At 36.4% G+C, this 15,425-nt stretch overlaps 1 protein-coding gene across 1 annotated transcript; it reads left to right on the forward strand.

Moving 5' to 3' along the window:
• Window positions 1-2,776: 2,776 nt before the first annotated feature.
• Window positions 2,777-5,059, forward strand: LOC149630961 (uncharacterized). Its single transcript, XM_089851159.1, has 6 exons — window positions 2,777-3,296; window positions 3,588-3,974; window positions 4,146-4,274; window positions 4,347-4,381; window positions 4,541-4,806; window positions 4,912-5,059. The coding sequence occupies exons 1-6, from the start codon at window positions 2,777-2,779 to the stop codon at window positions 5,057-5,059; spliced, it is 1,485 nt and encodes a 494-aa protein (XP_089707285.1).
• Window positions 5,060-15,425: the final 10,366 nt, after the last annotated feature.

The raw sequence follows: 15,425 nt of genomic DNA on the forward strand, positions 1-15,425 counted from the left end.
GAAAGTGGGAAAATCGCTCGTGTTACTAAGAAATGCACGATATATGAAGATAAACCTCCTGAACATCAAGATATCGAATACCAGAATCAGGTGGAAATTTTGAAGCGATTAATATTTGATAATAGTGACATTATTTTGGAGGATTTACATGACGGACTTTTATTTACCCGATTGGGTCACGGTATAAATCAAACAAGAGTTAAAGCCCCGGAAACGGATTCACCGGCGCCATTGTGTTTAGAAGAAAAAGCCGAATTTTACGGAAATGACTTTATAAAATGTTTACGGGAAGAATTGAGGAAATTAGGGACTCTCGATAGTATCTACGAGGAATATTTATCCTTTTTATTTCCCGGTAGTCGTTAATGTAATATTTTCTATAACCGTCAATTGATTAGGTCTTTGTTAATTGTTTAGGGGTTTTTAGGACGTGTCTGTACGTCTTTAGTCGTGACGTAATCGCCAGACTTAAATAAGACTTTGTTTGATAAGAGAGCGATCTCTCTTTACCTCGGTTATTCGACGAACGCCTTGAAGGGAGCAGTGACTTCCGAGGGAGATCTTACAAAATGCGTTATATAGTGACGTATCAACGATTCAAAGGGCACGAGGATTTCCAATATATGGTCGCGTATCTTTTAGATCAATGCGCTATGTATACAATATGTTTCGAACACAGAGTATCTGAAAGTGGGAAAATCGCTCGTGTTACTAAGAAATGCACGATATATGAAGATAAACCTCCTGAACATCAAGATATCGAATACCAGAATCAGGTGGAAATTTTGAAGCGATTAATATTTGATAATAGTGACATTATTTTGGAGGATTTACATGACGGACTTTTATTTACCCGATTGGGTCACGGTATAAATCAAACAAGAGTTAAAGCCCCGGAAACGGATTCACCGGCGCCATTGTGTTTAGAAGAAAAAGCCGAATTTTACGGAAATGACTTTATAAAATACATACAGGAACAAATGAGTAAATTCGGTACTCCCGATAGTTTTTATCATGAATATTTACCAGTTTTATTTCCAAGTATATGTTAATGTAATCTTCTCTAAAACGCAGGAAGCGATTAAGGTTGCTCTCGGTGAAGTGGTTAGCGCGTTTGTTCGCCAATCAATAGGTCGCGAGATCGAACCCCGCTCTAACCATCACATCGAGTTCAACCTTTTATTTCTAAATAAAATTGGATAACGTGTAAATCCTCATTCATTTTTAAATAAAATATCAATTATGTCGGTCAATTCTTTTTTCGTTACTCTGTTAAGTGATAAAACTGATGAATATCCCGATAATTCACAATCGTCTTTCACGGTAAAATTAGGTAATCCAATTATTCTTTCAAACGAATGGGAAATTGGTTTATCGGAAATATTAACACCGAAAATTTCAACCGCAATAGACAATACCTGTAACTCTTTCGAAATACAGGTACCTGAACGATATTTAACGAATGATGGGTGGGACGTTAGAAGAGTAGAGTTAATACCGCAAAAGTACGAAGGTTCGAAAGATAAAAATGGAAACGCCGTATTTTTTCAATGCAGAATAAACTGGTGCGTTCAGCTTGAAAAACAGAATTTTCCCGTGAAAATACAGGTTATAGATATATCAGTCCCGACTGGGCCTCCTATCAAGAGAGTTAAATTATCAGTCGATGCTGGTCACCAGGCCAGGCTAGCTCCTGGCTCTCTGGCTTAGGTTTTAGGATTCGAAACGGACGAGTACATTACTGGAGAATACATTTGTCCCATTCCATTGTCTCAACAAGCTAGAAATATTACGATAAACTACACCAATAATTATATCGAGATAAAATTGAAAAAAACTTTAAAACTTCAAAATCGAATGGTAACGGTAAAGATTCCTGAGGGACCCTATAGTGTCGACGCCCTATTGGAAGCTATGAATAGAGCGATACCCGAAGCTCATCAATCTCGGTTTAATTTCTCGTTAAACGATAACGGTACCGTTCGAATAATGACTGATAAGGATTGCACCGTGCTTTTTAGAGGCGTTCGTAACAAATTAGGTTCGATGTTAGGATTCGGTGACCAAACTAATCGTCTATTAGGGTCTGAAAATGCCAACTTCAAACCGGATTTAGTCAGTCAATATTTATACGTTTACACTGATCTGATATACCCCCAGTTTATAGGCTCTGGTTTCAAACCTCTTCTACGCGTCATTCCCACTAAAAACGATACGTCGGAGAAAATTATCACATACGATACTATAGACTATTATCACATACGATACTATAGACTATTATCCTATAAGATCCAACGAAATTGAAACTATCAAAATTTACATTAGAGACGAAGCCGACGCTCCTATATCCTTTATATCGGATCGCATCATTATCAAAATTCACTTTAGACGACATGTCTCGACCTAATAGGTATGTGTCCTATTATCAGAATCAGTTCCTTGGAACTCCACCAGGTGTATTAGTGCAGAAAGGATTTGGTTTAGGAGGCATTTTTAGAGCTTTGATGAGAATGTTAACTCCTCTAGCGAAACCGATAGCTAAGAGCGTGGGTACAGAAGCTTAGGACTTGGTGGACGGTTAATTCAAGATTTGAGCGCTGGAGAAGAACCCAAGAGAGCGTTCAAAAGGAATCTAAAAGTAGCGGGCTCAAATTTAATTCATAAAGCGGGTGATAGTCTGGCTAATTCTCAGTACGGGTCTGGTATTCGACGGAAACGTCAGAAGATACGAAAGAAGAAAAGTAGATCAAAGGCCGATTTTTTATCGTAAAACAAGATGGCCCAATTCGAAGTCATGATGGGGGAATTAGACCTATTCGCGACACCCCCTTTGAACGCTAACATTATAACTAGTAACGACGAAAGTTATCAACCTTTAAGCTCCGTAACGGATAGTGGACCTTTGGAATTTTTTGTCCCTGGCACGAGCGAACATTATATCGACCTTTCTAAAACTTGGTTAAGGCTGAAGGTCAGGGTGCTTCATTTGGACGGCACCGACGTACCAGCGGCTGAAAAAAAAGTAGCTCCGGTTAATCTTTTACACGCCGCCCTCTTTTCCCAAATAGACGTCTTTTTAGGAAACACGAGCGTTCAGTCGCCTAACCAAGGCGCCCCTTATATCGCTTATCTCGAGAATTTATTATATTACGGTATAGATGCTAAAGAAAGCCAACTAAATCTAGGCTTATATTATAAGGATAATCCGATCGATCCCGATTCCGCCTGGGTGGCAGCCAATAATAATCTTACTACCAATGGGATATTAAGAAGAGCCGAGAGAGCCAAGGTATCGAGTACGATAGATTTATACGCCCCGTTACACGTTGATATTTGTCGCTTAAATCGTTTCCTATTGAATAATGTATACGTTAGATTTAGGCTTATTCGATCCAAACCAGAGTTTTGCGTAATATCGAAAGAAGCCGCTGATAAGAAATATAAAGTGGTTATCGATAATGCCTCATTATACGTTAAAAGACTAAAAATAAATCCCGAAATAATTTTAGCCCACGCTACGGTATTAGAGCAAACCAGCGCCATCTATCCTTTGAATCAAACAGTCGTGAAAACCTTTTCAATTCCAGCTGGAATGAACGACGTTAATCGAGAAAACGTCTTCTTAGGTAAAATACCTCAAAGAGTAATTATAGGTCTAGTTCGAACCTCGGCCTTTAATGGTAATCATTCTTTAAATACCTCTAATTTTAAAACTTTTGATCTTAATTACCTATCCGTCAACGTCGGTACTGATACCTATCCTTCGGAAGCCTTTACGCCTGATTACGAAAACAATCTATACACTCGAGAGTACATGTCGTTATTCACCTCTCTAAACACATACAGAAAAAACAAGGGAAATTTTATCACGTACGAAGAGTACAAAAAAGGTTACGCTTTGTATTGCCTAGATTTAAGCCCGGATGAAAATGCGAGGGCTAGTCATCTTTCTTTACCCCGACAAGGAAATCTACGTATCAATATGAAATTTAAAAACAATTTACCACACAATGTCACGTGCATAATTTATTCCGAATTTGAAAATTCTATCATGATAACTAGGGATCGCTCGGTGTTATTTAATCCCGAGTAAAAAGGCTCTATATAACCTCTGATTTAAGAAGCATTCTCTCATAACCGGTTAGAGATGAATCAAGTACACTACCTACCGGAGAAGCAAAACATTTACGTTGGAAGCGGAATTCTTCCCGTCTTCAATGTCAAACGACTCGATACTAAAACCGAAGCGTCTTTCGACAGTTGCATTTGGAATAGTATATGGACTTTCGAAGCGGATATTGACGCTTTCTTTAGTGGAATAACGGGACGATTTCTGACTTGATTAGTTGACGGTACTCAGAGAGTTAAACTAGAATGCTTCGTATGTCAGAGAGGAAAAATAGTTGATATTCGTCAATATATTAGAGGATCGAATAATAGATATAGTATTCTATTCTCAACATCGAAAGGATTTTCATTAAATAAGGACAGTTGGTTAAGGTTAAAGAACTTGAAAAATGTCATTGGTAGCGAATTAAAGCGAAAAGAAGAGGCCAGAGAAATAGTGAAGAAGATTATCTTGGACAGTTTGACCAATATTTTATTTAATTTCACTGATTCGTGCGAAAATATCAGCTGTCATAACGAAATCGCCCACGATATCACTTGTTTACCCACGGATACTAATTGGAGCGAGAGAGTGGAGAAAAACCTAATTAGAGCTATTCCGTTGCTTAACTACGAAAGAATTCTAGAATACTTTGTCGAGGAATACGGAGATTACGAAGACGACGTCTCAATTTTATTGTACGATATTCTCGGAAACTTTGTCGGTCTAAAAACTGAACTAATGTACGGTTAAAAAAATATATCACTCTTATCTCGCGTGTATTGGGTGTGGATTACACTAAGGCGTCTGAAAATATTCCGAGAGGATTTGAAATCGTTGGAATGCGTTACCTCGGAGAAGAGCAAAATGAATTTAATATCGAAATTACTCGATAAACGGTGCCAAGGGACCAGGAGATATTCGCCAGTGAACAACCACTACCGAAGCTAATGTCCTAAATGATCCAGTGTTTAATGATGTATCTATTTAAAATATATTCTTGGAAATTTTGTAGGTCTAAAAACAATGTATTGTTAATTTTTAAGTAACCGAAAAAAATATAAATTACTATTATTGTTGCGTTTCCTATACCTACGTTATATATCAATTTTTTTCCTTATTTAGAAAATATTCCAGAAAATTGTATCTCTCCCTCTTATATAATACCCTACAACTACGTTATATTATCAGATATCATTTTCGATCTTGTTTAGAAAAACTATCTCTCTCAAACGCGTACTACGACCCCGAAAATCCCTCCTCTTTTTCCTGATTGGATAAATTAATGAAAGGAGTTCCTCAGTCTTCGAGGAAAGAAGTTGAGAGTTTTCTATTAAAACAACCCACCTATACTATTCATCGTTATCGTCGATTAAAGTTTCCTCGCAACAAAATTACAGTGACATCTATGGATGAAACTCATCAGGCTGATTTAATAGTTTTAGATAAACTTTCCATATACAACAAGGGTATTAAATATTTGTTAAGTAATGTAGATGTTTTGAGTAAATACGCCTACGTTATACCTATTAAAAACAAGACTTCCGCGGAAGTTATAAGAGCTTTCAAAATAATACATAAAGATGTTGTACCCACGAATATAAATACGGACGCAGGCTCTGAATTTTTAGCTAAACCAGTCCAGCAATATTTTAAAGAGAAAGGTATTCATCACTACGTAGCTTACGGGAATAAAAAAATTGCGATCTGCGAGAGATTTAACAGAACGGTTCAAGAGAAAATACACAAATTCTTGACTAGCGCGGATACTCGTAGCTATCTCAGTGCGTTACCAAAAATAGTTAAGGCTTACAATTACTCGATACACCGCTCAACGGGTATCGCGCCAGTCAATGTTAATCTACAAAATGAGCATAAGGTGTGGTAACGTCTTTTCGGTACCATTAAACCTGGGACAAAACCAAAGCTAAAAGAAAGTGATTTAGTAAGGTTGAGTAAATTTGAAAAAACCTTTTCAAAGGGATATAAAGGCTACTTTACTAAAGAGATCTTTATTATTGATAAGGTTTTATACCGTAATCCTCCAGTATACGTCGTTAAAGACAAAAATAACGAGATAATTAAAGGAACGTTTTACGAATACGAACTATCTAAAGTGTTATGAATACGTTACAAATAAATCAAATATTATCATGCGACCAGAGGACAAAACCCTACTACCTAGGTACTTTTCCTAGAGACATGCTACCCAGGAAACCTAAAAAGAAGAAATTTTGTTTTGTTCTGAACACGGAGAGAGCCGAGGATCCTGGGCTTCATTGGGTAGCCATTTACGTTGAAAACGATGAAGGTAATTTTTTCTGCAGCTACGGGCAGAGCCCGGATACGTATAAAATTAACCTGGCCAAATACGCGTCCAGATGGATCTATAACGATAAATTAATTCAAGATATGTTCTCCCTTTGTTGCGGACCTCATTGTATATTCTTCCTTATTCAAAGATGTCTGGGAAATTCGTTTCAAAGAGTTCTGAAAATGTATGAAAATAAAACGGAAATTAACGACGCCATATCTTTATGGAATATCTGCCTGCACTTGTTAAGACATAGATATGAAAAATGTAACCAATAAAATATTCAAGTTGTAATGTTTAATAATCAGATACATTTGTATTGAATGCTAGAATAAAAATATTTATTATTCGGATATATTCTTTTTTATATAAATTGTAATTATCATGCTTTTATATATAATCAGATACATGATTTTTTATATACTCACATACATGCTTTTATATAATCAGATACGTGTTTTTCAATATAATGAGTTAGATGCTTTTATATAAAATGTAATTATCATTATTAAGGTTATTTTTTGCCTTTCTATAAGTTACCCACTCGATCTTAGATTCGGGCTTTTGAAGCTCTTTCAAACTAGCTTCGCGATTTTTTTTTTATTTTGGCTTGTGTAGGGTACGGTTTTGATTTCGTAGATGGAATTTTCGCGAGTCTTTTTTTCGGCGAAGTCTCATCGTTAGGGTTAAGTTTCCGGAACTTTGAACCAGAAGCGCCCTTCGTTGATAAGGCCTGTTGAATTTGAGACGCCACGGGTTGATTCGGTACCATGGGTGTTAAAACTGGCATACTCGGCGTTTGAGACGTCCCGGACTGTTTCGGTACCACGGGTCCCATGGGTGTTAAAATTGGCATACTGGTCGTTCGAGAGAGTGACGCTGGCGTAGTAAACGATTTCGCCGGTGTTTCACCCATTGCTGTACTACTCATTATAGGCTGTGGGGTAGTCAGACTCGAGGAGATATTAAAAGGGATACTTTGGGGAGGGGTAGCGACATTAGTAGGGACATTTTGGGAGGGGGTAGAGATATTAATAGGTATATTCTGGATAGGGGTAGGCCACGATGGAGGAATCCAAGACGAGGATGAAGGACTTAGAGGCTGTATTTTACTCGACACTCCGGGTGCTGGAAAAGACGAATTTGTTGTAGGTGGCAAGATAGTAACGCTTGGTGGCTCCGCTATACTCTTTAAGATAAATATCCTTCAATGTTTCCTCGGCAGAACCAGGTTTTCTCAGTACCTCTTTAATGGCGTTGTCTAAACTGTTAACTTCCTTTTGATTGTCCGTCAGTAAAGCCGCTGGTACTAAAACGCACTTTTTCATTATCTAGTAAAGACCGAAGCTATTGTCGGTATTTACATTGAAAGCAACGCCGGCCAGAATCCTCCTACCTGTTTAATTAACACCTGTCGCCTCTTTTTGTCGCTTAAACCTCTCTTGGATAAATACCTTATAACGTTTTTGTAATGTTGAAGTCTTTTCTTTTTATATCGATTCAATGGAATACCGCCGTTCTTCAAATTATAACAAATTCCGCTTATACAATCCCATTGGGGTCGCGTACACTTTGATAATAAAAGTTTTCTTTGTTTCACACCGCTTTTCAGCAAGAGATTTAAAAAGGGTAATTGGTTCCTAACCGACACGGGTAAAGGCATGTCTCGAAATGAGGTTAAATAAATTGAGATTTATATTTTATGGATTATTATTTTCTAACGTAGATTACCATCGGTCCTTCATTGGGGAATATATTGGACCTAAGTCTTAAACTATTATCAGTACTTTGTTTTAGATCTATTAATATATAAGAATACGCTTTTTCGGTACACTCTTCGTACGCTTCTGTTAGGCGTTTGGTGTCTGTAGGAAAAAGCTGACGACTTAAATAGCGAACCTGGTTATTATCCCTAGGATTTTTAAACATAACAATATAAGAACAGTTCAATGATATATCTCTAGAATATTTACCTGGGTTAAAGACATTTTGAGACAGCAGCACGATGCTTAAAGATAAATGATGACTCCCGACACAAAAAAGATTACTTATAAACTCCTGTTTGGTACAGGTGTTAGCTAGATCGTCTAGGATTAAAAGATTATTTATTCTCTTATCAAAAAAATCAGGATCGTTAGGAATTAGTCCTTCGTGGAATTCAATAGGTAAAAAGAGTTTCAGTTCATCAAAAATATCCTGATAAACACTATAGCAATAGACTATTCTATCAGGAGGTTTGTCCATGATAATGTCTTTATATTTGAGTAAATTTATTACCCACGTTGTTTTCCCGAGCTGCTTGGGCCATAAAGTAAAATGGTCATCGGTGTTTCTAAGCGGAGGCGATATTCTAACCCGTTCTCCATTTTTAAAACGTTCTCTAATATCGTCTTTGAACTCGTAGTTGACTCGATCTTCGTACGGTATCACTCTCACTTTAACAAGGTGGGAAAACGTGACCCGATGTTTAGTGGTCCGTTATCTCATTTGAAGTGGCAGACGGGTCTTGATGATTTATATATCCGTAAGGAAGTCTTGTGTAATCCTCTAGGACTCTACGTTTATTGAAACTATATCCAAAGGTTTTCTTTAGAATGCCTAATAAAAGTGTGGCTGTTTCTTTACGTCTTACAACATTAAATGGAACGGTGACCGACAAAGTTTTCGAGGGACTATATAAAACACTTTTAATCGAATCAAAGTTAATGATTTCTTCATTCCTTCTGTTAAGGGTAATACCTTTCATTTTAATAACAGATTTACCGTCCGAGGTACGGTAAGCGTACGACTTAGGCCCTGTCGAGACAAATTCGAGAATCGTCTCACCCTTTAACTCATCCATCCAACACCCTAGATTACTAGATAAGGGGGGTAAATATTCCCCTTCCTTTGTTACAACTATACATGAATCGGTGTCAGAATGAAGTAACCTCTCACCCATTTTACTTATCGTATTATACAACTCGATACGTCCTAATGAACTAAAAAAGGAAGCTATCGTGGGACTTCCCTTGTAGTATTTAGGAGCGTATTCTTTTTTACTTTATAACTGACTAAACAGATTTTATCGTTTACAGGTTTCAGGTCTAACAGTTCTTTCAATTCATCAGTTATTATCTTAACTAATCCAGCGTAAGAATCAATGTATACATTTTTTCTCTTATCCGTATTGTAACCCATTTTACCCCAAAGCGAATTTAGACATAGTTTAATAGTAGCGCGAAGAGTGGGGTTGTCCACTATCTCATCTTTATTAATAACTATTCCTTCTCGGTCATAAATTGATTTTAAATACGCTTCTTTTTGCTCTTCTCTTTCTATTCCCGAAGGCCAACCTGAACTAGATTGTTTAATTTTAAGGTAACAATCAATGAAAGTGTCAAATAAACCGGTATTTTCTTTTCTGTCAAACTTGTCTTTGTAATGCTGGACTTCAAAAACTCTAGAATCTTATATCCATTTTTAACTGCTAGATATACTTCGGGACTTGGCCAACAACCACAGAAGGATCTTTCTTCCGAATTATGTGTACAGACTGATTGTTCAGTTTCAACGCATTTTAAACACAAAGCAAAGAAAAGTTTCTTTTTAGTCTTAATTGGACGTACAGGTAAAAATAGATTTTCAGGTGCTAAAACTCGACAAGAAATAAGACCGAAATAAAAATTAGGTTCAAAGTTGAAGTCTTTCGTGATAATTTCAGGATGACCTTTAGGAAATACGCCCCATTTACATACGTAAGGATAGAGCGAGCAGATATCTAGGTATTGAATAGACTCGCCCGGTTTTGCCTTATAATACAGACATATACACTCGCTTCTTCCCCCGTACAAGGCACTCCTGGATCCAATTGGTTGTTTAAATTTTAAACTGTCACAAGAGAGTTTAGAGTCAGGATCATCTCGTAATCTCTCATTGAACTCGCATTCCCAAATATTGAGGTGTTCGGCGTTCGGTAAAATCTTTTTTAGATAATTTTCCCTGTCTAGAGTTCTTTCGTAGACATTTCTGTTTAGATCTTTAACTATAGGATTGTACTCGTAATGTTTTGTGTGTTTTACACATCCGTGATAGACGCATCCGTTATAGTTTAAAACAATTTCAGGATTTTTACAATATCCGTCTATTAAATAGATAGACACCCTTTTTTCCCCTTCCAATGACAAGGCAGTTTGAAATTTTACCCCTCGTAATTTTTCTTCCAATGCTATACACTTTAAGGCTCCGATACTAAAATACGAAAACCCTTTGCAGGTACAACACCTAGTGTGTATTTTTCAAGATGTTTGTGAAGGAAAATATTAGTTACTGTTCCCGCTATGGTAATACCACCTACGTTAAGCACGTCGACCCCGGAGACATTCCTAAATAACTCTCTAAATTTTTCCATTCCTAATTGTAGGACCTTAACATCTTGAATGGCGTATGTTTCAAGCTCCTGTCTCAGATTATAGGGCTTATCCTTTCATTCCGAATACCATTTCATAAAATCCGCGTGCTCCTTATCTTTAGAATTATCGGGCTCAAATTGATGTATCTCGGGTAAAGGGCCTATATAGTCTAACGTTTTTTCATTATGGAACAGATGCGGGAAATAGTTTTTTTTTCTTCCCCGAGATCGAATGTAGAGGGAAATTAAGGGGACGCTAATAAATCGGTAGCTGTCAATGAACTTGATCTTTAGATTATTTAAGAAGAGTGCCATGATTTTTGAACCGTTGAAGATAGGCTCAGGAAATATATTCCTTCTAAGTATTTCTTTCAATATAAAGAAAAAATCGAACCCTGCCCCGTTATGAGCGCAGCAGATTACATCGGAAAACAACATTCGCGCAACCTTTACTTTCTTATTTCCCTTTTTAATAGAGCTTGTCTCACATTGGAAAAGATAGTCTATAAAATCCTTTATACAATCAAAGCCCCTAAAGACACGAATGGTAAATTCTTTTGAATCAACGGATTCTTGCGCAGCTGAAACCAAGAGTACGGGAGTGTGTTCATTATTTAAAGGGATAGTTTCACAATCGAAGTATAGAACACGAACAGGAGGATAATCAATATCTAGGGGCATCACCCAACAATGATTTTTTTCATGCGTAATTTTACAATTTTTACAAGTTAGATCACACTTATGATTTGGTTTTATTTCGCGAGCGCAATTTCCACATCGTTTCAAAGAATCACATGTTCCGTTTCCCTTATGGTTATTAAAACATTCGGTTCCCTTTAAATATCTATTACACTCCTCGCATCTTATGAGTTTATACTCGTCTTTTTCGTGATAAGCCTCAGTTGTTTGACAGCGGTAACACATAGCCGTTTCCGAACAAGAATGACTAGATTTTTCTTCCGGACCGTAAAATAGGGTTAAACAGTATTGACAAAAAGCCCTAGCCGCGAACATTGAGGTATAAGACCGTACAACATGCATATGATTTCCAACTTTGAGGAGGAAAATTTTTTTTTCCTTGTGAGGACCTATAAATATTTTCTCAAACTTCTCTTCCGCGGAAAAAATTACAATCTGGTAATCTGACAGGGCATTTTGAAACTTTTGAACACCCAATAAATCTACAGGACCCTCCGGGAGTTCGGCTAATGCGTGTAACTCTAAAGCCGCGGTTTTTTGGGAAGGGTGGTCTACATTTCTTAATAATCGGAACCTCCATTGATTAAACTCGTTTAGCTTTCCTATTGATTTTAAGTAAGTTCGATCAGCTAGACTTTTACCCACGGCTAAGGCTCTAGAAACGCATAGAGTATCATTATTTCTAATAGGTATGTAAGCATAACCTTGGTCAATATATTTATCCAGTTCAGCTATAGTTCGATTATGCATCGCTTTTCTACCTGTCATTGGAACATTACATTTTAAAAGAATAACATCAATTTTTAGAGAACCCTCTAATAAAAGACTACGTTTGGACTGAGCCACCTTTTCGATACTAGAGAGTAATCGATCAGGAGTTAACTCATTTATCGCCATAAATCTTAAATTTACAGGGTTCTCTAACGCGTCGGAGCTTATGGCGAATCTAATTAAGTTATACTCTTCATTATTTTGCGTGATTAGGTTTATAAGAGATGTTAATATTTGGGAAAGTTGATCATGAATTTTGGTTAATTTTAGTTCTTCTAAGTTACGGAATTTAACATTATATTCTGTTGTAATACACTTATATTTTCTAGATTTTCGATTAGATATTTTATCTATCTTGAAATATTGTTCAGGTCTAAATTTTGTGGATAAATCGATGGGATAAAGTTCATCATCTGAGGATGACGAAGTGTCCGACATTTTTTCTTAATGGGAAAGTTCTTCAAATCTATTGATTGTTTTCTCCAAATCTATTGTTTGTTTTCTCCAAATCTATTGATTGTTTTCTCCAAATCTATTGATTGTTTTCTCCAAGGCAACTATTATGTTATGGAGATCGTCTGAATCTCTAATTACGAACTGCTTCTCATAGGGTTGTCCTCTGTATTTAAAGATGGCTATTTCTCGATCAGGCGTGGCGGCTATTTGAATGGGTTCTTCTGACATATATACCGTTGCGCCCCAATCTCCCTGAGCGTTGTTCAGAATTGATTTCAGTTCAAATGCGCCCTCGTATTTAATACATATACCGACCTTAGTAGGGATGGGAAACGGTTTTCGAGGGTTCTTTGATTTCGCGTACCTCCTAATATCGATGTATAAAGTACCCCTGAACGACGATATTTTAACTCCTAATAATCTATCCCGGCCATATTCTATTATATGATCTTTCCAATCTTCCTTTTTATATCCCGATTGAGATAACAAGGTCTCTACTTCTTTGTCACAGGATTGTGTCGTATCCTTTGATTCGGCCTATTGAAATACCTATTTCCTATAAACTAAATATTCTAATCTCATTGAAAAAGTATAAAGCACTCACCATTCACAGGAATAGAAATTTCTTGCTGCGAGATATTAATGCAGTAATTTCGGCACGAATGAATCTCAAACGTTGAGTCTGAGCTTTTATACTATACGGGTTTTATCTTTTCTAGATGTAAGTCCAAGAGATCTATTCTTTAATGTAAGGGGTATGAATACCTCTGTCTCATAATACACGGTTTCATATTACTTAACTACGTCAATATATGTATATAGATTGAGTAATATTAAATTCGTATCTTTTATTTTTAATACTTCAACGACATCTGCTTCTCTTTACTTTTTTATCGAAATTGTTTAATTATAACCTTTAGGTCAAAATTAAATTAGTTATCGACGTGTGATAATTTATAACTAACTATTTCCCATCGCGATGAACGTATTTTATTTACGGTATAATATTAAATTTCATCCGTATCTTTTATTTTTTAAGTCTCCAAACACATCTGGTTTTCATTTTATATAAATCGTTCAATAGTAATCTTAGGAATAAACTTACTTATCGATATTTTATAACTCTCTTTCTTATCGTCGATGACCGTCTTTATTTACGTTATTACGTGTGTATAGATTCAATAATATTAAATTTCATTCGTATCTTTTATTTTTAAGTCTCCAAACACATCTGGTTTTCATTTTATATAAAGCGTTCAATAGTAATCTTAGGAATAAACTTAGTTATCGATATTTTATAACTCTCTTTCCTATCGTCGATGACCGTCTTTATTTACGTTATTACATGTGTATAGATTCAATAATATTAAATTTCATTCGTATCTTTTATTTTCAAAGTCTTCAAACACATCTGTTTTTCTTTACTTTTTTACCCAACTCTTCACGAGTAATCATAAGGTTACAGTTAACTATCGAAAATTTTATAACTAACTTATACTATAATCTTTGAACGGTTTCGTGTTACTATCGGACTCCAAGTATACTCATGGGTGAGAAATATGTATAAATACAACGTTAAAGCCTTTGTATTCTCTACAACGAAAACTTTCATAAACTCACTAGCTTGTTCTTCTAGTCTCGCAACAAAAAATGTAAGTATTTTACCAGTATTTTAAAATGGTTAGTAGTAACCCTTATCTTAGTGTCTTTTAGTTTCTAAAACATCACTATATATCTCTAAACATCACCTCTTTACTCTTTTCGTTAAAACTCTTCTAAATTTAAAGCTCTAAAATGTATGTAATTTTTCCGGTAATTTTAAAATGGTTAGTCAATAGTAACACTTATTTTCTTATAGTTTCCAACGCCTCATCTTTATTTTATTACATTTTTTAAAACTTAAAATATATAAAATGTACGTATTTTCTATTAGATTTAAACCCTCGATTAAGAGATATATTTTTAAAATAGGGAGTCCCTCATTTTCATCGCCACGAGCTTTGCGATCGTTTTTAGTCGCGCAAGGAACCTACGTTGTAGGTTTCTAGTCAAAGAGGTATTAAATCTTAACTAATATTTTAGAATTTTCCCTTACACGTGTGTTTTCATTTTATTAGATTGGGTGTATACGCGATAGCGGTGAGCGTAGCGTTAGGAATTTTCAAATTCCTGACGAGGAGTGTTTCCGTAGAACGGATAACACGATTATTATAAATAACCTCAGACATTCCGGTTTGGGGCGCGATGGTGAATACGGTCAAGACGAGATCCGAACCGTACTTCAACAATTAACCCGAGGTTGCGATACCGTTTACGTAAAAGGGCCAGATCAAAAAGAATTTTTAAATTTTTTTCTTGGAAACCTCCGGGTTGTGGATATAGGAAGGATGGGTGCCCCTTCAATTCGCATTGTGCCGGGAGGGGAAGATGTCTATGACCCCCATTTACGATTCCCGCTTAACGGAGATAGATGCGCTCTGGTAAGAGCTAGAAAAATTGAGGTCTTTTTCAACGCTCAAGAAACGGCACCTCAGAGCAGCGCCGGTTCGGTTGATTGGGGTTTAGCCGACGAAGCTCCGGTTTCGCTGGCACTCAATCGTAATTTAATTCCGGCCGGCGCTGAATCTCCTTATTCGTGGGAGAGTAATTGGGGTGATGATAGCGACATAGACATCCCCATTTTACGA

This window comes from Phalangium opilio, unplaced genomic scaffold, assembly GCF_054372755.1.
Source record: "Phalangium opilio isolate 3A_F unplaced genomic scaffold, DU_Popi_V2 ptg000101l_1, whole genome shotgun sequence".
In the NCBI taxonomy this organism is placed as follows: domain Eukaryota; kingdom Metazoa; phylum Arthropoda; class Arachnida; order Opiliones; family Phalangiidae; genus Phalangium; species Phalangium opilio.

Coding starts and splice junctions, on each gene's coding strand:
- LOC149630961 (XM_089851159.1), top strand. CDS start 2,777: ATGGCCCAATTCGAAGTCATGATGGGGGAATTAGACCTATTCGCGACA. Junction 3,297..3,587: donor CGAGAGAGCCAAGGTATCGA/GTACGATAGATT, acceptor TTTCAATTCCAG/CTGGAATGAACGACGTTAAT. Junction 4,807..4,911: donor GACGACGTCTCAATTTTATT/GTACGATATTCT, acceptor GATTACACTAAG/GCGTCTGAAAATATTCCGAG.